Source organism: Pararge aegeria, chromosome 27, assembly GCF_905163445.1.
Source record: "Pararge aegeria chromosome 27, ilParAegt1.1, whole genome shotgun sequence".
In the NCBI taxonomy this organism is placed as follows: domain Eukaryota; kingdom Metazoa; phylum Arthropoda; class Insecta; order Lepidoptera; family Nymphalidae; genus Pararge; species Pararge aegeria.
In genome coordinates this window covers 3,647,015-3,672,177 of record NC_053206.1, presented here as the reverse complement: position 1 = coordinate 3,672,177, position 25,163 = coordinate 3,647,015, and the positions used below count along the sequence as shown (strand labels likewise).

At 36.9% G+C, this 25,163-nt stretch overlaps 3 protein-coding genes across 7 annotated transcripts in view; 1 reads left to right on the top strand and 2 right to left on the bottom strand.

Moving 5' to 3' along the window:
- The window catches only part of LOC120635687, a 73,488-nt gene that overhangs the window by 29,021 nt on the left and 19,304 nt on the right, over nucleotides 1-25,163 (bottom strand). For 3 of the 5 annotated variants that reach the window (XM_039906792.1, XM_039906793.1, XM_039906794.1), the window contains 4 exons: nucleotides 24,300-24,437; nucleotides 23,380-23,450; nucleotides 14,594-14,642; nucleotides 10,456-14,003 (listed from right to left, as the gene is read on the bottom strand). In XM_039906792.1, the coding sequence (XP_039762726.1) occupies nucleotides 10,614-14,003; nucleotides 14,594-14,642; nucleotides 23,380-23,450; nucleotides 24,300-24,437 (3,648 nt within the window). In that variant the 3' untranslated portion in view covers nucleotides 10,456-10,613. Of the gene's footprint in view, nucleotides 1-1,268; nucleotides 1,474-1,640; nucleotides 1,824-4,459; nucleotides 4,680-5,830; nucleotides 6,012-6,941; nucleotides 7,024-7,164; nucleotides 7,216-7,831; nucleotides 7,999-10,455; nucleotides 14,004-14,593; nucleotides 14,643-23,379; nucleotides 23,451-24,299; nucleotides 24,438-25,163 lie in introns of those variants that run through there. The other 2 variants (XM_039906795.1, XM_039906796.1) reach the window with 2 other exon arrangements.
- On the top strand, nucleotides 14,935-17,811 carry LOC120635688 (piggyBac transposable element-derived protein 4-like). The gene is made up of 2 exons (XM_039906797.1): nucleotides 14,935-15,587; nucleotides 15,855-17,811. The coding sequence occupies exons 1-2, from the start codon at nucleotides 15,263-15,265 to the stop codon at nucleotides 17,282-17,284; spliced, it is 1,755 nt and encodes a 584-aa protein (XP_039762731.1). The 5' UTR covers nucleotides 14,935-15,262; the 3' UTR covers nucleotides 17,285-17,811.
- Nucleotides 19,693-22,484, bottom strand: LOC120635692 (craniofacial development protein 2-like). The gene has a single exon (XM_039906800.1). The coding sequence runs from the start codon at nucleotides 22,232-22,234 to the stop codon at nucleotides 21,308-21,310; it is 927 nt and encodes a 308-aa protein (XP_039762734.1). The 5' UTR covers nucleotides 22,235-22,484; the 3' UTR covers nucleotides 19,693-21,307.

The window sequence follows — 25,163 nt, the reverse complement described above, 5'->3', positions numbered from 1 at the left end:
GACATGCCAGCACAATATCATAATTCAACAAAAAAAAAAAAACAAAATTTAAAATTCATTTATTTCAAGTAGGCCTACTTCACAAGCACTTTTGAAACGTCATGTATGTCTGTTTGTAGTGACTCTACCACCGATTCGGAAGGCAGATTCTACACATAAGGGCCGGCAAGAAACTCAGTAGTTGCTTGTCCAACATCAACATTTACAATCATTTTTCTATCTTGCGGGAGATGAGAGCGAAGCTGGCCGCTACCAATCTACCTTGTCATTAAGAATTTCATCAAATGTATAGTAACCTAGGAATCATGTTGTAAAAGCGTATACTCAACCCTACAAAGGAGTTCTGGACTTTTCGCAGACGATATGCTGATATGATTTTGCTATACTCGCGGCCTTTGTAACAACATTTGTAACTTGTTCATAATACCTACTTTTATATAATTATTTTTGACAACCTCCCGGGCACAACGGTGGGCGCTGTGAATTAAGTAAGAAGTCCCGGGTTCGATTCCCGGCTGGGACAATTTGGAAATTTATTATTTCTGAATTTTCTGTGGTCTTTCCTGGTGGCTAGTTACGACCACCCTACCAAAAAAGACGTACCGCTAAACGATTTAGTGTTCCGGTGTGATGTCGTGTAGAAACCGATTAGAGGGTGTGACTACCATACTCCCAGTGGCGTGCACTTCATACATGCACAAAAGCACTGCATACCCAAATTATTTTATATCACTCGTATTGGAGGGGAAATTTTCAATTTTATGCCATGTAACTGCTTTATGCATACCCTGGTCAAAAACCCTATGCAAGCCACTGCATACTCGCTAACAGGTTAGACTGCATCATCACTTATCACCAGGTGAGACTGCAGTCAAGGGCTGACCAGCACAGCTAGCATGGGCAGGAGACAACTATATCCCCGGGAAAAGGATATAAATTTATCTTCTCCCACAGCTTTATCAACTCTCAGACCACTGGCGCACAAGTACAGGAAATAACATCCAAATAATATATGTGTATCAACGGGGGTAAACTTCTCCTATTCCATGTTCCAGTGATTTAGCAGGTTAATTATATCCCTTGTCTGGGGATATAGCCCTGCTGAAATGGAATAAAAAAAAAAACTATGTCTCTCTACTCCATCACTCCACTGAGCCCAAGGCCGTCGCATCTACGCCTCTTTAGGTCGCCCTCCATCAACATTTTTGGGCTTCAAAAAGACACTTTGCTTCAAAAAAAAAAGCCGTATCTATACAGATGATACAAACCTTAACATTGGGAGCGTCTAGAACGCAGGAGAACTCAACCAACTCTGCATACTTTGGTGTTATTATTTTTAGTTTATCTGTCGGACTTATGTTGACGATTTTGCTGGAGTCTATTAACGCTGCGCTCGTGGCGTTAAGAAGCCTTGCTCTATAGTAAGCACCGTCTTCTGGATTGCAGTAGGAGAAGAGTTCACCAGGGTTTGGTCTGCAACCGAAAGAAACCTATTAGTTTTGTACACGTTGGAGCACAAAAGATCCTGGAGGGTCGAAGTGCATCCGCTGAAGCAGGCCTCATTACAAGATAGATCGATTTGTACACGTTAATGACTACAGGCTGAGAGCTTTCTCGTATTGTTTACTAATATAACTTACTTGTAGTCCGCAGCAGTTTCACTTTCAACTGAATAGTCAGCGCACAACATCTGATAGTCTTGCTCGCACTTCTCATGTAACGACAAGCAGACGTATCCACTCGCCTTGCTCCTGCAGTCAGATGCTTTGACATCCACGGATAGTAGACCAGTGTCTCCGATGGCTAAGGTTCCGATCAGGTAACTGCGGATAAAGAATTTTGAGTTAATGTAATGTGGTAATCAGTGAGAAAATTTGAATAAGCAGTGGTAATTTTTATTAGTGTTTTTACCTACACTTTGGAGGAATTATCAATTTTGTAAATTGAAAATGCATAAAAAAATTTTCGGTACCGACAGGATTTGAACCTACGACTCTCTGGCAATCGCTGCCTGAGCGCTTTCTCGAATTAAGCTACGGCTCCCCTACCGTCGATGCCGAAATAAGTATATGCTTTTCACATCAGTCTTATAGCGACTGTAGCGTCATCTAGTAGGAAACGTTGCAGTTTCGATCTACTTTTTCAAAGGTCCATATTACAATGAGACAAGTTTGAAACAAGAGATGACACATTGCTTTTATATAATTTTTATTAGTGTTTTTACCTACACTTGGAGGAATTATCAATTTTGTAAATTTAAAAATTTTCGGTACCGACAGGATTTGAACCTACGACTCTCTGGCAATCGCGGCCTGAGCGCTTTCTCCAATAAAGCTACGGCTCCCCTACCGTCGATGCCGAAATAAGTATATGCCTTTCACATATGGAGGGTAGAGGTAAGGAGAGTCATCTTATATGGGAGAAAAGTTGAAAAAGTGTCCAGTGTATGCGCTAAATAACAGTTAAAAAATCCTCCACAATGGCGCTGGTGGATGCACAGGGTATGGTATGAATGTAGCAATCGTAGATGAATTGAAGTATGCCGAGTAAAAAAATTTAATGTCATTATCGACTAAAGTAGTTAATTATTGAGAATTTTAACAACTTACGTTGTACAAAATATTGTGGTAAATATAACCTTATTTCCTTGTATCTCCATACTTCCTTGTTTATTTTTCAAGCCTACTCTAACAATATTTATATTTGGCGCTTCTTTTGAGAGTTACCCTGATGCAAATGTGGCGCCATCCTAATTTAATACATTTTGACGACACTTTTTCATATACACAGATGACTCTCCTTACCTCTACCCTCCATACTTTCACATCAGTCTTATAGCGACTGTAGCGCCATCTAGTAGGAAACGTTGCAGTTTCGATCTACTTTTTCAAAGGTCCATATTACAATGAGACAAGTTTGAAACAAGAGATGACACATTGCTTTAGGTAATTTTTATTAGTGTTTTTTACCTACACTGTTACTTTACTACAACTTGAATTATCAATTTTGTAAATTTAAAATGCATATAAAAATTTTCGGTACCGACAGGATTTGAAACTGCGACTCTCTGGCAATCGCGCCCCGAGCGCTTTCTCCAATTTTTCTTATATGCATTTTAAATTTACAAAATTAAGCAGTGGTAGTTATATAGGCCGGTGTCTATGGATAAAGAATTTTGATATTTGCATAGGATAAACAGTGAGAAGTACTTCTGCCTTCAAGAGTTGAACCCCGGCAGGCACTTGTAACTTTTCAGTAACATGCGTTTTAGCAATGAAATATAACTTTTTTTTTTTTTTTAATAATTTATATACTAAGACAACGCACACATCGCCATCGAGCCCCAAAGTATTCGTAGCTTGTGTTATGGGTACTGAGATGACTGATGAATATTTTTATGAATAATATGCATAAATACTTATTATTTACAAATAAACACCCAGACACTGAAAAACATTCATGCTGATCACACAAACATTCTCCAGTTGTGGGAATCGAACCCACGGCCTTGGACTCAGAAAGCAGGGTCGCTGCAAACAGCGCCAATCGGCCGTCAATTTGTTTTAAAGGTGGAGGAAAGTATCGAGAGGATACCTGCATGCGTGCAGTATAATGTTCTCATAGGCATGTGAAGTCAATGCCGATCCACACTGATTATGAGTGACAATGCAAACATGTTTGTAGCTTTTTGTCTGTCAGTCTATTTGTCTTTATTTGTCACGATACCGATTTTGACGGGCCAGGTAAAGGATATGTTAATATTCATTCATTAAACCCAACCAATTAACAGAGTGAAAAAATTAAATAATGAAAATGGGAATTGTTCCATACTAACTGATAGAAATTTATGAACAGTAAGACTTCAAGATAAAACATACCAACATTGGATAGAAGCAGGCGTTACTTTGCGGAAATCCATGATATATTATGAAAATTAAGCTTAATTTGCTATACTCCGCCAAAAGCAGGAGAATCTGTATGGTTTAATTTATAATTTCTTCAATCCTTAAACAGATCTTCGGCAATGTAATAATAACACAAGCTACGCTTACTTTGTGGCTAGATGGCGAAGTGTGTATTGTCGTAGTATATTTATTTATTTATTTTAATGTACCCTCTACGCACGTTTCGCTCCGACCGGAGCGTCCTCAGGAGATGTTGACTTAACAATGAATAATTGTTAAGTCTTTAAAACATATTGCCATGAATCTGTTTGGTGTGGAGTATAAGGATTGAAGAAATTATAAATTACACCATACAGATTCTCCTGCTTTTCGCGGAGTATAGCAAATTAAGCTTAATTTTCATAAAACACCAACAGATATTAGATTTTTTTTTTTTTAATTAATAAATATACTACACTATCTTGATTGTATTACTGCGTATGGACAGGCCATACACAGTAACATAATCAACATAATAAGTCAATGTACTTTATATGAGTTATTATTAAACTTACTTCTTTGGAACAATCTTCCTTGTGGGTGTAGTATCTGATACAGTAACCAGTGGCAATACTTTCTTGACCTCCGGAACTGTTTTAATTTTGGGAAGCTCGGGTTCTTTATTCACTGGTTGGTAAGGTTTACTCGGCGCGGGTATTGCGACCGGTGTAGATGCTACATTCGTTACCACCGCTTTCGGTACAGAGTGTGGTACAGAATCAGATTTTGGTGGTGCTAAAAAAAAAAGAAGAATATTTATGTTAATTTTGTACATCATGTGATGTTAGAAATTGGGACTATCTTTTATTTATATCGACTGAAAAGGGATAAGATTTACCCCTGTTGGATATTTATCATCATAATGCACGGCTCTCCTCCCACAATGAGAAGGGGGTAAGGCCATATTCCACACTCTAACCCAGTGCCGATTGGTGAACCCCGTACACCTTTGAGAACATTATGGAGAACTCTCAGTCATGCAGTTTACTTCACGATGTTTTTCTTTACCGTTAAAGCAAATGATACATAATTACTTGAAACGCACATGACTTAGAAAAGTTAGAGGTGCATGCTAAGATTCGAACTCGGCCCCCAAAATGTCTTTTGGATATAATTTCCACCAGTTTTAGGAATCTGATGTTTTTCAAGGACCAGTTGACTTTTTCTATGGTTATAGTCTCTGTCCTTTCACCTATCTTTTTTTAGTCAAAGGTCAAGTCGATTTACCGCTTAGTTAGGGCGCTAGCATAATTAGTTAGGATTTAATCATGATAACATGGCCCATTTAACAAACACCTCAAACGTCAAAGGTTGTCTGGAAGAGATCGCTTTTGCGATAAGACCGCCTTTGCAGGGCCCATTTTCTATTCTGTTTCTTCTGTCTTATGTGTTTACTTTGTGTAAAATGTGTGTGGGCAATAAAATTTACAAACAAACAACCATTTCATTTTAGGTATAACCGATAGTGCTCAGTGCAGAGCATGCATGGAGGTAGATGAAACTCCGACACACGTAATGTCCTAATGTAGAGGAGTAGCGGAGCCACGCGCAGTATACCTTGGCTCCCCAGCTTCATTCCCTGAAGCACTTGGCGACCTGGGCGGCCTGCTAAGCTTCTGGAGTGAGCTCGGCTGGCTGGAGTGAGCCAGCGGGGAGCCGTACCAGTGAAGGTTCCCGCCGATCAAGTACGGAGCCCAGGAGGAAGAAGACGCAGGAGAAGAAAAATAAGAAAAAGAAGAAGAATAAGAGTGCTTTTCGTGTGTCTTAATTACCTTAGTTTTCATATAAGGTAATTAAATTTGCGCAGAATTGTTAGTTAAGCGACGATGTATGCTTTAGTGCCTTAGTTGGGACAAATTTGGGTGTTTTTTACTACTTGTCCTTACCTCTTGGTTCCCAGCTGTCCTGCTCTCCCTCGTCAGCATCATTTTGTCTCATCGGTCGCCTGGTGTTTGTATTCCTGGGGCCAGTATTAGCACCACCACGGTTTGAGGAGTTCTTTGTGTTCTGGTGATTTTGATTCCTATTGCCTTGTTGGAATCTGGTCTGACCCGCCGGCATGAAATTCTGAAAAGGGAGCACGAAGATTAGGTGCAGTTCAATAATAGTTAAGCGTTACCAGTATTACAGTAATAAAACTATTTGCTACTCTTTGGTCTCTAAAGTATGTCTTTAGCATTCTTTTGGGGAACTATATAATACAACCAGAAGATGCTTTATTTCTTCTAGCCAGCAAGGTGCTGCTGTTATTGGCGGCGAACAGTGCTTGTTGGGAGATCTAGAAAGGGGCGTCGCAATAAATAAGTAAGCGGTCGACGTGACACCAGGGACCAGGCGAACCTGAGCCACAAACAGAAGAAGAAAAAGAAGAAGAAGAAGAAAAAGAAGAAGAAGGAGAAAAAGAAAAAGAAAGTGTGTCGTACGTCTTACGCGTTTTTTTTTTAATACGAGTTTATTTTATATAACGCACCTATAACTTTAAGAAGTTATGTTCATTTAAAGTGATTTAATAACGTCAAAAGGAATTTCTTAATGGTAAGAGATAAGTTCCACTCTCATCTACCACAAGATAGTAATAGATATTGGAACAGTGCAACTGCTGAGTTTTTGGCCGGTACCGTCTCAGTGAAATCAGCCTTCTAAACCGGTGAAAGAATCACTACAAACTCACAAATTTGATGTTTTAGAAGTGCTTATAATGATTTTTTTAAGCTGTGAGGTCAAAACAATTTCAATTTCCTTGTCTCTGTAGGACGTGTGTAGAGAGCGTAATTCTTAAGATCTATGTGATGTGGCATATATTTTTGGAGTTGCAGTAGAGCCATGCTTATTTCTGCCGCCAATTCGAATTGTTGCAATGCTATGTTCAAGTCTGAAAAGCGCTGCTGCCGCTGCTATGACAGGCAATTAACACCTACGCCTCAGATTGACGGACCAAGGGCGACACTTTGTGGGAGTGTTTATAATAACGGTTTAAAAAAAACTGGTGATGCTAACCTTCCTGGAACGATCGTTGTTTTCATCACTCTTAGAATTCGATGCGACTGGCGAGTGCGGGCGGCGCAGCGGGGCAGGGGCGCTACAACAATCAACATAACCACTTATTTACTAAGAAACATTTGAAGTGAATCTAATATCAGAAGTGGGATTTACTCAACACAATCAAAAAATTCTGTGTTCTCTTAATTATAATTATTGTAATTTACTTGACAATACTTACGTTGATTCAGCGGCTTTTATCTCCTTATCAACCTCAGTAACTTGCTTGTTCCTGTAAAAATAGAAGTTTTAATTTATAACTTATATAACTGAACTAAAATATTAAACCAATTTTGTTATTTCATATTTATGGTGATGATCGACCCAGAGCGTGAGTGAGGACTACGGTGTTAGCCATGAAAATTGGCGGAGTTGACAGAGTTGTTTGACAATTCGTCTTCGATCTTAGACTTAGCAGAGCGGCTGGCAAAGTACGCGTGTGGGACTTTTGTAAGTTTCTTTTATCCCGAGAACACGTGCAAGAGCGGTTTGATATGTACGTGTCCAGATCACTCTGTTGTGTCTGTATCCCGGAGTCAAGGAAGATGGGACTGCTCACTGGGCGAGGTTGTGGCAGACGGAGTGGTGCCGATGCACCCAGTGCGGTACGCGTCGGCAGCTGTACAACAGCACAGCAGCCGCGACCCAGATCGTGAGTGAAGACTACGATGTGTATTTACCGGTTATCTTGTGTGGCGTTGAGTTGACAGAGTTGATTGACCGCTCGTCTTCGAAAGTACGCGTGTGGGTCTTTTGTAAGTTTCTTTAATTCCGGGAACACGTGTAAGAAGAGCGGTTTATCATTTCGTTATCACTGTATGCGAGTCAAGGATGATGGGACTGCTCACCGGGCGAGGTTGTGGCAGACGGAGTGGTGCCGATGCACCCAGTCCCTCTGCTGGCACTGTGCGCCGCAGTAGGGCGCGACGCCGCACCGCGCGCAGTACGCGTCGGCAGCCGAGCCGCACCAGAGACACAGCCGCGACCCAGCGCGCTGCAGCGCGGGAAGTGATGACTGTGGTGTTAGCCATGAATATTTACCAGTTACTTGCCCTGCCTAACTGTTATCTATAGCCATGCACAAAACTTAAAACGCAGATCGCCACTCCATATCAACAACGTAGGATCTACCTCCGCTTACTTATATTACATTTTATAGCACGGAGAACCGATGGACGTTGGGGTCTTAAGGTGCTGGAATGGCGACCCCGCACCGGTAAGCGCAGGTTGGCCCCCAACGAGGTGGACAGATGACGTCAAGCGAGTCGCTGGGAGCCGCTGTAGGCAAGCGGCCCAGGACCGTGTATTGTGGAACTCTTTACAAAAGACCTATGCCCAGCGGTGGACGTCTGATTGCTTGATGACGATGATGCTAAAATTTCAGCTCGATCTGTGTAGAACTTTTTGAGTTTTCGAAGCGTACACCATCCAACATAACATTTTTATATATATAGATTAGTTTTTAGTACATTATTAGTTATTATTAAGGCAATAACCCCGCTTTGTATCCTCTGCCAATAGGGTACACATGTTGAGAGCTACCATATAAATTAGATCATGACCAAATTAAGGAGGTAAAAAAGGAGGTTATCAATTCGAAGCGTTTTTATATTCCTCAACCGAATAGGAGGTTATCCAATCGGGTGTGTTTTTTTTAAACAGAAAAAAAAACGGTTACAGATATTATGATACAGAGGGCACATAGCCGAAGATCTGTTTAGTGTTGAATATAAGGATTGTAGTAATTATAAATAACACCATACAAATTCTCCTGCTTTTCGCGGAGTATAGCAAACTTCATATTAATTTTCATAATATTATCATGGATTTCCGCAAAGTAACGTCTGCTTCTATGCAATAGTAATTCATCAATTATTACGATTCAGTTGTACAGTGACAATTACTAGTAACTGGGTGCTGGATGATAGTCTTTGGTATATCATGGATTTCCGCGATTTTAGGTTTATTGTAACTCCGCCATGGATGGACTGATTTGTAAAATTATTTTTTTGTTCGAAAGGTGTTTGTTCCAAAATGGTCCCATGTAAATTTCATATCGCTCTGATGTCGAGATTCAGTGACAGACAACGGAACTCGTCAATATATTAAAGCCAGTGAAAAAATGACTGAAATTACTGCTATTACATACTGTTTACTTATTCACAAAATATAACATAACGCCTCTACACTGGTATGGGTTATGCATCCTAAATCAGTATAAGGGTATGTTAACAAACTTGATTTTCTATAAGTAAACAATATAAATAAATAAATATATTACGACAATACACATATCGCCATCTAGCCTCAAAGTCAGCGAAGTTTGTGTTTGTTCTGAAGCTTGTGGGTACTAAGATAGTAGTTGAATATTTTTATAAATATAATACACATAAATACTTATAATATATACAGATAAACACCCAGACACTGGAAAACATCCATGTTAACCACAAGAAATTTTCCAGTTGTGGGAATCGAACCCACGGCCTCGGACTCCGAAAGCAGGGTCGCTGCCCACTGCGTCAGCCGGCTGTCAAGATTGCCAGCTAAAATTTAAAAGAAATTTATACAAAAGAAGTCGCGAGCTAACATTGAAGACAAATGGTATTTATTAAAAGACAAATTTGTTATTACATGCTTTATTAAAAACGTTAAAACAAACACGCAAACGAGACGGAAAAAATAACTTAAAATAACAATAACACTAAGACAAAACACAGTTAATATAACATAATAATACTTACCTATAAAAGTAGTGTACAAATGGTAAAAAAATATTATTAAGTCCAATGCTGCGTTATATTAATGAGATTTCCGATACTATTAATTTGAACGGACATAAATAAGTGACTTTCACGTCGTCTGCGAAAGGCGAACTCCTTAGTGGGGTTGAGTATACGCTTTTACAACATGATTCCTAAGGTCTGGACCCACCAATGACAAAATTTAAGCAATGTGTTAAATCACATTTATTACAGCGAGGCTTCCGCACAAGTGAATCATTTCTTAATGACAAGGTTTCTTGGAAGCAGCCATCTCCGCAAGATAGAAAAATGATTGTAAATGCTGAGTTTCTTGCCGGCTCATTTCTCGGCTTTCCAAACGGCTTTACACTTGTACACAGACATACTTGACGTTTCAATAGTGCCTGTAAAGTAGGCCTTCTTGAAATAAATGAATTTTAAATCTGGTATTAATACCTAGTTAATAGGGAGTAGGGGTTTTTTTTTTTTGAATAAATAATAATAGGTATTTTAAAACTTGTATGAATTGTAATATTATAGTGAGTATTTTAATTTTAATCTGTATACGAAAATCTATTAGGAAATCTTATTAATTACGCAGCAATTTCGTTACGAAATAATTAGGGACATTAAAATAATAATGCAATCATGTATTTGTATGAAATCATTATAAAAATACATTTTATTAATTGTAGTAAATATACCAGATCCTATCAAAATAATTATCCACCAAATGCAAATAAAACAACAATAATAAACAAGGGCGAAATAACCTATTCATCTTTTTGTTAGTAAACAAAGTACCAAACAACATACCAAAAATAAATATAAACAAAGTACCAAAGCAATTAAGATTTTTAAAACAAGTTGCGGGGTAGAAGTTCGTTCAGAAGTAAAACTTCAACTTCTCTCCACCCAAAGTTGGGTCGAACTGCTTACCTTTTATAACTGATGCTGACTGTTTATCCACCAGAACTATAAACCTACCCTTTTCGACCTGAGATTTCTTCTCCACTTTCCACAGCTCGGTATTCAAACCGGGATTTTTATCCTCCAACAAATCAAATATTATTTCTAAGCCATCGTTAAAATCCGGCAAAATGTGAGTGGGTATTTTAAGAACCATTTTCGTAAACCCCTGTTCATTTTCTTCAATGTAGTTAAAACTGTTTATCGAATCCTTATCCGATGATTTGCTATAAAAGAGTATTTTACTTTCGCCAACATTCAATTTTAGATCTTTATCCATTATTAATTTTGCATCTTCGGTTTTTGTTTTACTTACGGCAACATTAGTACTTGTTTTGTGTGAATTATTTGATTCGCTTGTAGCCAATACTTGATCGACATTAGTCTTTGTTTTTTCTTTTACTTTATCTTTACTTGTATGTTTTTTCGATGTTACTTTACTCAATTCTTCTAGGGTTTTTCTTTGTAATAGCGATTTCAAATGGCCGAGGTTAAACTCTACGTTACTTTCACCAATTCTATTGTTAAACTTTTTATCTGTTATAACATAAGCAGAAAGTTTGTCGATTTGTAAAACTACGTCGAGTTTCACTTTACTTTTAACTGTACTGATCTTTCTCCAATATTTCGTGCGCAGCCTTGGGTTTTGCTTTTGCAAAGTATCAATGACTTCCTCAAAATCTTTGCTAGTTTTCACAACCATGCTTATAATGCCTACTGCTCCGCGAAATTCTGTCGCCTTCAAATTCCCGTTTAATTTATCATTTATTGATTTAATGTTCTTTTCTATCCAGAGCCGCGAAGCCATATCTTGGCAAATGATGAATATGACGCCATCAAACAAGTAAAAATCATGAATTTTGGGTATAAATTTATCGTTCTCATGGTAGATAGCTTCAAAAACAACGTTTTCAAATATTTTCTTTATAGACAAATACATTGCTTCGTCGATGCGCATTTCTGGATAGTTAGCTGGGCCAACATACAGTTTGAAATCATCTGCAATGACATCTGAATAGTGGTTGGCTCTTATTTTGGTTAAAGTGGCGTTCATTTTATCAGGTTCTATGACATTATACATAGTTTTAACAATTCTATCTCTTAATATCTTCGCCTCTTCGCTTTCGATTTCTTTACTTTCTACCGTACAGTTAGATTCTTCTAAGTTGACTTCTGGTTTCTGTCTGTCAATAATTCTAAAAGCAATTTTTTCATTTTCATAAGTAGGATCGAAATTGGGACTTTTGATTACATCCAAAGATTCGGGTTCGACACCGAATTGTCTTTTCTGTTTGCCAGCAACATCGGAATAGTACTTCCAGCAATCCAGTTTTAATTTGGGATATTTTTCTTGAAGTTTGAGCAAAATTTCACGAGATCCTACATTAGCAAGTTCCTTTGGCAATCTCATTACTATTCTAGTATACCTTACTAAGTTTCTAATATCTCTAAATGTCAGTTTTAAACCTGTAGCAGTGACAAATTTCGGAAGAATTTCTGCCACGTAGTCCTTAGTTTCTAAACTATCACAAATGTATATCACAGCACCATTTGACAAATATATGTCTTGGAATTTAGGGATAATGAAATTTGTAAAACGTTGCATCTTCATATCTTTGTGCAAGTAGTCTTTAAATAAATGCTTCAATCGTCTTATGTGGGTACCTTCTAATTTATTTTGAGGGTAGCCTTCTAAAACTATAGCTATTTTAAGTTCGTTTTCTATGTGCAAGTAATTCGTACGTCTATGATAAGCAATACCTCTATTACTATCAATGTGTAGATTGCTGTTCCTGCCAACAAATAAATGTTCACTACTTTCTATAACAGACTCAGTTACATCCGAAACAGCTGCTATAGAAATATTTGCTTCATTGAGTTCCATTTCAGATTCATTTACTTTAGCGATTTGCATATTAAGATCCTCGCAACTATTATCGTTGGCTAGACTGGCAATAATTTCACTTGCCTTTTCTGTCAAAGCTATTTTAATCTCTTTCGGCGCCTTTTTAACATCGAAAGATGCTAAATTCTCTTTAAAGTCCACAATCTCACCTTTATTTTCATTTTCATTTATTTTTTGAATACTAGAAGTTTTTATTTCTTCACGACATTCTTTAACATTTACTGTACTTTTCGTGTCATTTTTGTTGTCGTGTTCAATATTATCGTTGACGTTTTCACGTTTGTTTCTCGGTGTAACTTGATTTGATCGCAATTCCTCAAGAACTTTGACTCTTGAAGCAACGCTAGACAAATCTTCATCGGATTCCGAAAGGAAGCATTCATAATAAATCTCAGAATAACCGGTCAGTTCAAACTCCATTTGGTCGTAATCTATAATATTTTTGAAGTTAGGTCCACGAATTATTTCCCCAGACACTCTATCTACAAGGAAAGAAGTTACTTCTACATCGTCATGAATTTTTTGAGCATATATTTTCCACAGATGAGTTTTTAAAGTCGGGTTGAAGTACTGCAAAAGCTTGAACGCATCATGAGCGGTCGCCGGCCAGCAGGATTTTGGAATCTTGATTACGGCCAAACATAACCTTTTGACTTTCGCTTTAAGCAGAATTAAGTTATTAAACATGCGTTCCCGCAATCCAGGCGTAATCCTAACCACCCAATCTCTACTTTCAACATCCTTACAAATGCACACAATCGCACCTCTGTTGAGATAATAGTCCAAGAATTGCGGAGTTTGCTTCATTAGACCTGCTTTCAATTGCATATTAATAATACTATTCAGTGAATGTTGGAATTGTTCCATTTGTTTTAATCGCATCTTCAATTTAGGGTAACCTGCGAGTGTAATGACAATTTTCAATTTCTCATCAACTATGTCCATGTAATCTGCATTTCTTAATATTATAAGTCTGTTTGTTTCGTCAGCTTCATCGTCGCTGTCACTATAAAAGTCACTACACTTAATATCGCACGTTACGTCACTCTTTCTAGCTAATTTAGTCAGTCTCTTGCTAGTTACATCTGATTGTTTTGTTACAGTCTCGCTTACTCTACTATAATCTGACTTACTTATGATGGATTTGGTTACCTCTGTCATTTTACTGTACCTCGAACACTCGGATTTTTTATCTGTTTTACTCAAATCTACAGACTTGGTTACTGTGCTAATGGACTTTACATATTTGTCGGGTGCCTTGCCGTACTTTACTGGTGACTTATCTTTAATCGTAACGCTCCTGTCTTCGGAACAGAGTACGCAAGTGGATGCACTGGAACTTCCTGAAGTTCCGGCTTCGTTCCACGCTCTCTGGTCACAGGAACATGAATTTAACGCCCTCTGTCGACAAAGTGCTCCACTGTTGTCAGTGCTCACGGTTTCTAAGCGTAATCAAACCCATGCAGTACCTCCTAAAGTGTATAATGTATCATACATGAAGTTTTTGTATATTTCCGTTGGTTTAGAGAGGAGAAGACGTTCAATATAGATAGAGTGAGAAATGAAATTCAGTTTAAAAAAATATTCAAATTGAGAATATTGGATAAAAGCAGGCGTTACTTTGCGGGAATCTACGATATAGTAGATGTTGACTTTACAATTAATTAAAGACTTGTCTTAGCAATTGTTTATTGTAAAGTCAACATCTCCTGAGGGTTTCGAAACGAAACGTGCGTAGAGGGTACATTGCCGAAGATCTGTTTGGTGTGGAATATAAGGACTAAAAAAATTATATATTACACCATACAGATTCTCCTGCTTTTCGCGGGCTATAGCAAATTAAGCTTAATTTTCATAATATCAAATTTAGAATATAAACTCCACCAAAATTTATATTATAAATAACCCGAAATTTATATATACATTTATATTAGAAGACATACTGTGGGATAACTGTTAGAAAATGTATGTAAAAAAAAAATTAAACTCACCGAATCTCCAGCAGCAGAATTGAAAATGCTATCCGGTTGATCGGCAGATCTGTAAAAGATAATAATTTTTGATCATCAGAGTTACCGATTTTAACATCATCATTCTAAGCATTTTATTATTCCATTGCAGGGCTAGCACAGGCAGGTGACAAAAATTATATCCCCTGGCACAGGATATAATTAAGTTGTCCACCTGTCAAAGCACGGGAACATGGAATAGGAGAAGTTTACCCCCTTTTGTTATTACACATATATTATTTCCTCTCTTCCTCTGAGAGTTAATAAAGCTGTGAGAGAAGATAGAATAATAGAATAAAATAGAATAAATTTTATTGCCTTAACACGTTGGCTGCCATAGAAGAAAAATTTTTTTTTACATAAAAAGTTTTTGATGAAATTTGGCGCGGATTGTTAAGATATGAAAATTTATCTAATTTAAAGTGAAATCGGTTCGATAGTTTTCAAAATATTTTCAAAAAACCTGACGAGGTCACCGGTGACCTGCATGGCGCTGTGAACCGAAAATATGAAAAACCGTTACGAAGGCGCCGGAGTGACCGCAACCCCGGTCACCCGCTCCCCGCAGTCGTACGCCAACACTGGAGGAGCGCGCACGGTTATATTTTCAGTTTTGTTTCGTTTTTTCGTAACGCTGAACGTTTATGAATCATGGATATTGAAACTTTAGATTTGGAAGATTTTAATATTACCCAAGAAGATTTACGTGACATCGATTTACTTGAAGCTAGTATTTTTGAAAAGATAAGACGGGATTGTGATTTGAGCGAAAGTCAAGATACAGATAGCGAAGAGATTATTCATGTTCCGAGAAAGCGCAGACGTATTTTTATTACAAGTGATTCCGAGACAGAATGCGATCCCGTGAAAAAGTTAGTTACAGAAAACATACCTAGTTTGAGTGGAAGTACATCACAAAAATGGGTTGAACCAAAGGGGCACCAACCATCTGTTATCGCCTTTACAGAGCCAACAGGTAATTGTTTTTAACCAACCATTAATTTTTAACCAACTTTAAAAAAACAGAAGTAACAATAAAACCTTTGCCGAGCTGCGCAATTTTTGTATACAAATCAAAACGCTCTAGCCAACGTATTGATATATCGTCTTAGTTGTGAGAGAAACTTGACTGCTAAGAAAGTTGTTCTTTTTTATTAGAATTTATTCATTTGTTAGTAATAATTTTCGGCTAACATCATTGCAGTTAAATGAAATATATACATAATTTTCTATTATTTTAAAGGAATGAAGGAACCATATGCCAGTCAACTGCGGAATGCTGCCCAAGGAGAATATTTCAGCCTGATGGTACCAGATAACATCTTCGAAGAAATCGCAGTTCAGACTAATTTGTATGCAGAACAACGAGAAAGAAGTGTAAAGCCTTCGTCACGTTCACATAAGTGGAAACCAACTACAAAAGATGAGCTTAAACGATTCTTTGGCTTAATATTATACATGGGTCTTGTGAAGTTGCCAAAAATCAGTCTTTATTGGAGTACAGACCGTGTTTACAGGCAAACTTTTCCTCCAACTGTCATGAGCCGAAACAGATTCGAAATATTATTGCAGAATTTGCACTTTACAAATAACGAAACAGCTGATCCTAAAGATAGAATTTGTAAAATACGACCTCTCATCGACAAATTAAACGAGAACTTTGAAAAACACTATGGGCCTAAGGAAGATGTCTGTGTCGATGAAACGCAGGTCCCATTCAGAGGCCGTATAATCTTTAGGCAATATAATAAGAGCAAAAGACACAAGTATGGAATGAAATTATTTAAACTATGTACAATACCAGGCTATACATGCAAATTGCAATTGTATGCAGGTAAAAATAACGAGGTTTTAAATACCTCACCCACAAAAGTTGTGATGTCTTTATGTGACCACATATTAAGTTTGGGACATACAGTTTCAACAGATAATTGGTATACTAGTATAGACCTGGCAAACCAACTTCTTGACAAAGATACTCATTTGGTCGGAACCCTGAGGAAAAATAGGAAAGGTTTGCCTAAAGCAGTGGTAGAGGCTAAATTAAAACCAGGTGAATATATTGCAATGGAAAATGAACGTGGCATATGTGTGCTAAAATGGAAAGACAAACGGGATGTGTTGATGCTATCGACAAAGCACTCAAAAGGGTTCTCAAAGGTTACTAAAAAGGGCAGGACAATTCGAAAACCAAGAATGATAATAGCTTACAATAAAGCAAAAGGAGCGGTCGATATGAGTGACCAGATGACTGCGTATTCGTCGCCATTAAGAAAAACAGTAAAATGGTACAAGAAATTAGGAATTGAAGTTATTTTAAATACAGCTGTTGTAAATGGATGGATTATGTACACTGAAAATAAAAAAGTTAAAGAAAGTATAGTAGAGTACAGAAGGCAGTTAGTGGAGTATCTGGTAGATTCAGGAAAGGATAGTGAAAACCCCGAAAATACTGAAAGACCGAAACGACTGAAGCACCAGTTGGAAAAGCGAGAGGGCAATGTTAGAAACACAAGACGTTTCTGTTCAGTATGCTACAAAAAAAACACTGCAATACTCGGTTATAAAATTGCCAAGAATAAAACAAAGAAAGTTGCGACATACTGCAAAGAATGTCCAAATGAACCATATTTTTGTTTGGCTTGTTTTAATAAGTTTCATCGTTATGGTTAAGCTTTTTAATTCGACATTTTAATGTTATTTTTGATTGATACTTTTGAATATAATAATTGATGCGCTGTGATTTTCATACTAAAGTTGTTTTATTTTTCCTTCAACTAAAATTTCAACCCTTATGATTTGAGCTCATAAGTACGTGTAGAACATTTGAGATTGAAATAGTATTATTCTATTATATTATTCTATCATATAAGCTATCCCTATGCTAAGTTTTACTAAAATTAAGCTTATGGATAAGTGATAAAAGCACAAACAAGTTGTTTTTTACTTATCACAAACTGTCATGTTCATCATTTTAGAAATATTTTCGAAATAAAATTAGGTAGGCAGGAACCACGGCAATGAAGTATTCTACAGCGCCACTCCGGTCACTTCAGTACATAAAATGTATTAGAAACGCATCCTCCGGCGCACAAATTCGTTCCAAAAACAGGTTTACCTTGAGGTCACCGGTGACCGTAATGGCGCGTAGATGTAGGTAGGCGTCCGGTCACCGGTGACCGGGGTGGCAGCTAACGTGTTAACTGTGTACATTTTTTTTGGTTGTTGTAAGTGGGAATAGTTCCAACAGTTTGCCACTTTCTGGCGTGCAATTTTCTTACATATTTAGAGTTTATATTAGAAATTACTATAACACTTAAAATTTTAAACTTTTGACACTAACTAAGAACTGTCAAAAATATATTCATTAATATTATAATAAGAATTAACCAAATTCTTAACCTATTTTTTAAAATATGTCCGTCTAATTTTTTTACCACGAGTGGAAATGGTTAATTTTTTTTTAATTAAATTTTAAAATAAAGATAAAGTTATCCTATTCCGTGGATATAATTGTCTCCTGCCCAATGCCATTGCTGCTGCTGGACACAGGCACTATGTAGACATTGACAGACTATTTTTTTAATTAATTTTAACATTAGATGGACCTAGCAGATTTCCCCAACCCATTGTAGGAGCAATAACGTCGTCAATTAACAGAGCAACACTTCGCAGAGCATGCAAGGTGTCCAACAAAGTGCCGCCCTTTTTCCATCGACCTGAGGCATGTGCCTGTAATTACTCAGCCAACCGTGCCTTAAAGCTAATAGCTTGGGCCCTTGATACTACTTCAATGTGAATTCAATAGTTCTGGTTCTTCTTTGCTCTGAGCCTTTACATGGAAATGTTGCTTGTTGTACGTCAAACTTCTCCACTATTCTTGCTCTAGTCATCCAAAATCGTTCCCGAAGCCTGAGATGCCACCCAGGTTGCCAAGGACTTGGGGGCATGTCACTGAGAAAATTTGTTTATTATCACAATTTAGTGATAATAACTGGAGGGCTTAACATGTCATCAACACGGTTTGTACTGGAAATTTCTCATCAGACAATCCCAATAGCTACAAAATCTTTGGCATAAGGAGTCACACACCTTTTAATCTGAAGACCAGTAGCATGCACTTAATAAATAAACAAAAACACTGCCCACCCTAAAATTTATATAAAGCTTGTATAAGAGGAGGATTTCTTGTTGTACGCTGACTTTGAGCATGCTGTTTCATAAAACTAAGTTTTATAAGCATTCATTCATTGTTCAAGCTACTTAACTGTGGAATGCACTCCTAATAAGCATACGACAGTCAAGTCAGTAGAAATATTCAAAAATGCTGTTAAAGCCCATTATCTTGAGCAACAAAGTGGTTGACTCTTACTAATATTTAAGTATGTATTGTATGTTATAGTATTTATTAGTTTATTATTTTTTATATTATTAGTATTTTATGTGTGTAATCTTGATAAGTATTAGTGTGTAATTGTTTGAAAGTATGTATATTAATAATACACCCCACCAATCGGATTCCCTTGGTCTTCCTAATCCTAAGGTTGCAAAAGTAAAAAGTAGGATACCTTTGTATCCTACTTTTTAAGTTTATTTTGGATGTGTCCATTGTTTTTTTTCCTATTTGTGGTGGTCTAAGAAAGTGTATAAATAATATAAAATAAAAATAAATGTTTGCCATTTTATGCAATTTTCCTGCTGTATGCATACCCTGGTAGGAAACCCAGTGCAGGCCACTGCTGAAGACTAGTGTAAAGATGTTAACAATTAGACTAACGAAGCAGCTATAGATTTCAAACGATAAGAAATACAATTTTCTTTCTAGTGGTTATATAAATGCAAACATCAAAATTTTTTTGACGAGTATTTTTAAGTCTGACAAGTTTTAAAAGACATTATTTAGAATATTTTTTCATAGTCTCACTCAATAGATCTCACCCTTAGGACTTTATTAGCGATTTTCACACTCCATGGACTTGTGTAACTTGTTTTTATTTTTGATTTTATCTGTCTATTAATACACATAAAATAAAATAAAATAAATAAAATAGCCTTTTATTTCAGAGAAGTTACATTAACTTTTTACATTTCATTTTATCATTAAATAAAGTCCCTTAGCTCTGTGTGCCTCACGGCAAAGGCCTCCTCCAGCTCTCGCCAGTGCTTACGATCCTGTGCCACCCTTCTCCATAGTGGACCAGCTGTAAGTTTCAGCTCGTCTTCCCAACGTCTTTGTTGCCGACCCTTTTTTCTTTGTCCATCTCGTGGATACCAATGAGTTACTAGGGTACTCCACTTTCCTTGGTTGTCTCGTAGCATGTGACCCGTCCACCTCCACTTGAGCTGATCCATCCTGGTTAAAATGTCTGTTACCCCGGTTTTGTCTCTAATATCGGAGCTCCGGATTTTGTCTCCTCTCTTTACACCCACCATGCTACGTTCCATTGCTCTCTGACATCTCTCAAAACTTTCTCTGTGGGATTTGTTTAGCGCCCAGGTTTCACAGCCATATGTGATGCATGGAAGGATGCATGTATTAAAGACTTTTTTCTTCATGTTTAGATTCATCTCCTTGCTTTTTAAAATTTCCTTAAGCGACCAGTACTTTCTCCAGCCTAGGGCTATTCTTTTGTTTGTTTCCTTAGTTGTTTGATCCTCTGGTGAGATTAATTGCCCCAGGTAGGTGTATTCTTTAACATATTAAATGACTTCTCCTCCTAAAGTGATTGGTGTTGAGACGCTACTTACGTTAGTCAAAACTTTTGTTTTGTTTTTGTTTATTTCTAGGCCAAAATAGCTACTTTCAATCGCCAGCTCTTGTATCATCTTTCCCAGTTTTGATGGTGATTCTTCAAACAGCACTATGTCATCTGCAAATCTAAGATGATGAAGTCTTTGCCCATTTACGTTTAACCCGTTTTCGTTCCAGTTTAGGTTTCGGAAAATACTTTCTAGGACAGCTGAGAATAATTTAGGGGACATCGGGTCACCCTGTCTGACACCTCTGTTTATGGGGAACTCATTTCCCAATACTTCCAGCTGTATTCGTGCCTTGCTATTTGTATAGATACCTTTGATAATATTAATATATGATCTACTTATACCTTGTTGTTCTAGGCTTGTCCATATGCGACAATGGAAGAGACTGTCGAAAGCTTTCGTATAATCGATAAAACCCATATAAAAGCATTTATTATACTCATTATACTTTTCCAGTAGTTGTCTAACCGTATGGATATGGTCGATTGTCGAAAAATTTTTGCGGAAACCTGCCTGTTCATTTGGTTGCTGTTCGTCAAGCTTTGCCTCTATTCTACCAAGAATGACCTTAGAAAAAATCTTGTATACATTTGACATTAAACTTATGGGTCTGTAGTTGCTTATATCCTCTTTTACCCCTTTCTTATGGATCAAAATGATGTGCGATATTCCCCATTGTGTGGGTATTATTCCAGTTGCTAGGATTTGGTTAAATACTGAGGTGAGCACTGGGGCCACCTCATCCATCGTACCCCTTAAGAGATCATTACTTATTTTATCCGGCCCTGGAGCTTTGTCCGTTTTCTGGCTTTTTATTGCTTTCACTATTTCGCTCAATAAGAATTTTGGTTCAGAGTTTGTTTGTATTATTTGTACCGGCTCATTTCTTGAGCAGTTATTTGAAGAGTAAAGTTCGCTGTAGAAGCTTGTAGCAGCCTAGTATATTTCTCTCCTTTTCGTTATGGTTTTGTTATTTTTCTTTATTTTCGCTATCCACTCCTTTCCTGTCTCTCTTAGTTCTTTTAAAGCTTTTCCCCTTCCGCCTGTCTTTTTTATGTGGTGCTCTAATCTCTCGAGCCTCCATATTTTTCTGTCACGTCTCATGCTTTCTCTAATTTTTTTGCTGATTTCGGCCACCTTGCGGAGGTTTTCTTTTTTGTTTTGGCCTTGTAATGCAATCCTCCTTAATTTTATCAAATTCTTAGTTTTTTCACTTAGACTACTAGTTTTAGCGCTTCTTAACTTTATTGGTATTCCTTTCAGTACTTTCTCTATCTTGTTATATTTTTCTGATACACCTAGAGATTGGTACGAAGTCTGAATGATTGTCTCATGTAGTGATTTATTTGTTTCTGTGATTGCATCGTTAGTATTATTTAATTTAATATATTTCTGGTGACTGAAATTTTTCCTTGACGTTTTTGGTTGTCGTACATTTATTTCCGCTCTAACCATCCGATGGTTTGTGTTAAAGTTTAAGTTTTGTATAACACTTACGTTAGTAAAGGCCTTACGGTAGTTACTTGTAATGTAATCAATTTCATTTTTGTATTTTCCGTCAGGTGATACCCAAGTCCATTTGCTCTTAACATTTTTTTTAAATATGCTATTTAAGAGTATCAGGTTATTTTCTAGTAAGAACTGAATTAATTTCTGCCCGTTCTTACTTCTTTTACCGAAACCGTATTTTCCTAAGACAAATTCCTCTGTGCTAATCCTATCTCCCACCTGGGCATTAAAATCTCCCATCATTACTAGATATTTATTTTGATGCCCCTTTAGAATTTCAGATAGGTCATCATAGAATTTATTTATTTCCATTGGGTCTGATTGTTCTGTGGGAGCGTAGACTTGTATTATCATCCAATCTTTCTTGTAGTGAGGTACGTTTATGAGTACTGCGGCTATCCTTTCTGAAATTACAATGAATTCCTTTATGTTAGGTTTAAAGTGCTTCTTAATCAAGAATCCAACTCCTTTTTGACCCGCGGTTTCTCCTTTATGGTAAAATATGAAGTCATCTATCTCGTTCTTCTATTGTTTCCCCTATTCTTCGCATTTCACTTATGCCTATAATATCCCAGTTTAGGTCTTGTGTTGCTAGTATCAGTTCTTGCAGACTTTCTTCGGTCCTGAGGGTTCGTGTATTGAGTGTTGATATATATAGATGTTTTTTTGTGGTTTGCTTATTTTTGTTTGTGATGATGGAGCTTTTGATTTTAGATTGACCATTTTTCGTGTAGAAGTAGTCAGTTTTTAATGTTGCTGAAGGGTTTTGGTCTTCAGGCACTCCCGCGAGGACCGGCCGTGGTGGGCCTAAAATGTATATAATAAAAATGTATGTAATACACATACATTTTTATTTTTTTAATGTATATTTTTGATAGTGCTATAGGGATATGATAAGGCAGAGCATTTTTACCTTTGCCCTAGGTAAATTTTTAAGATAAGATTGCAAAGTTCGGAGACTGACATGGCAGCCAATCTCTTTAATTTTCAATGAATTATCAAATAGAAATAGAAATATAATATATTAATGTATGTTGAACAGGTGTCCTAAGGAAATTCTTGACCTACCAATGCATACATTTAAAAAATGTGTAAAAAACGCATCTAGTACAGCAAGGTTACTATAAATTTGATGAATTCCTCAATGACAAGGTAGAATGGAAGCAGCCAGCCTCGCTCTCATCTCCCGCAAGATAGCAAAATGATTGATGTTGGAAAAGAGCAACTACTGAGTTTCTTGCCGGCTCTTCTCGGTAGAATCTGCTTTCCGAACCGGTGGTAGAGTCACACAAACATGCATACTTGACGTTTCAAAAGTGCTTATAAAGTAGGCCTACTTGAAATAAATGAATTTGAATTTGAGTTGTTTGAATAGAGTGAATGACTGGAACGGTGATTGCGAAAGATTCATTAATTTGGGCATCCACAGCAGTGAATCTATTGCAGTTGTCACAGGTTATTTCTTAACTTAAATAATAGTTATTATCTGTTAATATTACCTGTCATTAAAATTGCGAACGACTACTCTTCCATCGGGTAGAATGCACCGGTTGGCGAACTTTTGCGCACTCTGTAAAAAATATATCTTCATCATTACCATGAAAGTGCGTCATTGGTGTAGACCATGTTGACCTTGAAATAGGTATTTGATTGTTTTTCTTTTATATTGCCTCGGATAGATTTTTAAGCCTACTTATCTCCAGTGAGCCAGACGGCCCTCGCCCAGAAGTGTAACATTAAAAGACCAAGTTAACTTAAATCAAGATCATTATTTGTCAACTGTAATTACTGTAAATAATATCTCTGTAAAAAAAATCCATCTTCAATAACCTATGGTATTTCAAATCCTATAATTAATTACACACGGCAAGGTGAAACTTCCGAGAGATTGAGATGGATATAAATTAATGTAAGATTTATTTTTACAGAGGTTAAAATAATAACTAATAAATAATTAATTAGAAAATAATTAGTAAATAAATTCTTTATTAATTCTTTCCTTTTCAAAGAGTTATCGAAAAGGGTTATCGAGTCTACCGGTGATCCTAGAGCGGGCAGTTACCTTGGCCAACAAATTAGTTTGGGCATCCAGAGGGGCAATGCTGCCAGCATCTTAGGAACTGTGCCTCGCTGCGGTGGTTTCGAGGACGTTTTAGATTTTATTTAGTTTTTAAATAGTTTATTTTAGGTTATAGTTATGTATTAATAAAAATTATATACTTAACTCTAAAAAAAAAAAAAAAATTCTTACATATTTAATTAATAAATAGTTTTCAAGAAATGATTAAAATTATACTTGATTCATGACATTTTGCCAGTGGGTATTTCAATATAAAAGTGGGTGCATTTTCTAAACAGTTCACTCCAGTATGGACTCGAACTGCAAAGATAACGCCCAGTGTCTTAGTTGTTAACTTACAGGTTTCTTGCCGATGCGATTGAGGATCAGCATGCGCTGCTTGCACTGTATCTGCTCCTCCTGCAGCTTCAGATAATCCAGCTGTAGCTGCTCGTACTCAATCTCCAGTTCGGGATCCAACCCTTGCTCGAAACCCACCTGAAATATTTAGTAAAAATAACTGTTTAATGCAGGTGACAAGAAATTAGATATATTGCCATATTTGCTTAGATAGCCTCAAAGAGAATTGAAATGCTATGTGCTTCAGTTTTCTCCAAATCCTATATACTATGTTTAAAAAGAGTAGGAGTAAAATTCAACAGGCCTTTACTGTATCACATTGCAATGATGTTACCAAAATTGTTAATTTTTTATGAAACAACTGTCATACAGACACATTGTATCTTGGCAATCTTGATGACTGTTAGTTTCTAACATAGTTAAATATGCAGCAAGATACAATTTGCCCTAGAGGTTTGACCGGAACGCTAATAATGCTAATCATTTGTATCCAATAGCCCATAACAGTCCACTGGGTTATTAAAGGCCTCTCCCAAAGAGTAGATTTGCCGGTTTTATAGTTGTAGATGGCAGTTCTCTGTTAACTTCCCTTAGTTGCCAGTACAAAGAGGATGGGGAAAAATCCCCACTAATCCCTACTAATATTATAAATGTCAATGTAAGTATGTTTGTTAAGCTATCACGCAAAAACTACTTAACCGATCCTCATGAAACTTTGTACACATATTCTTGGAAGTGTTAGAAGTAATATATGATACTTTTTATCCCGACATTAAGCTCGGAGAGGGGATGAGCGTTTGACGTACACCGTAACTCCGACAAATTATAACCGATTTAAATAACTATTTTTGTACTATAGAAGTT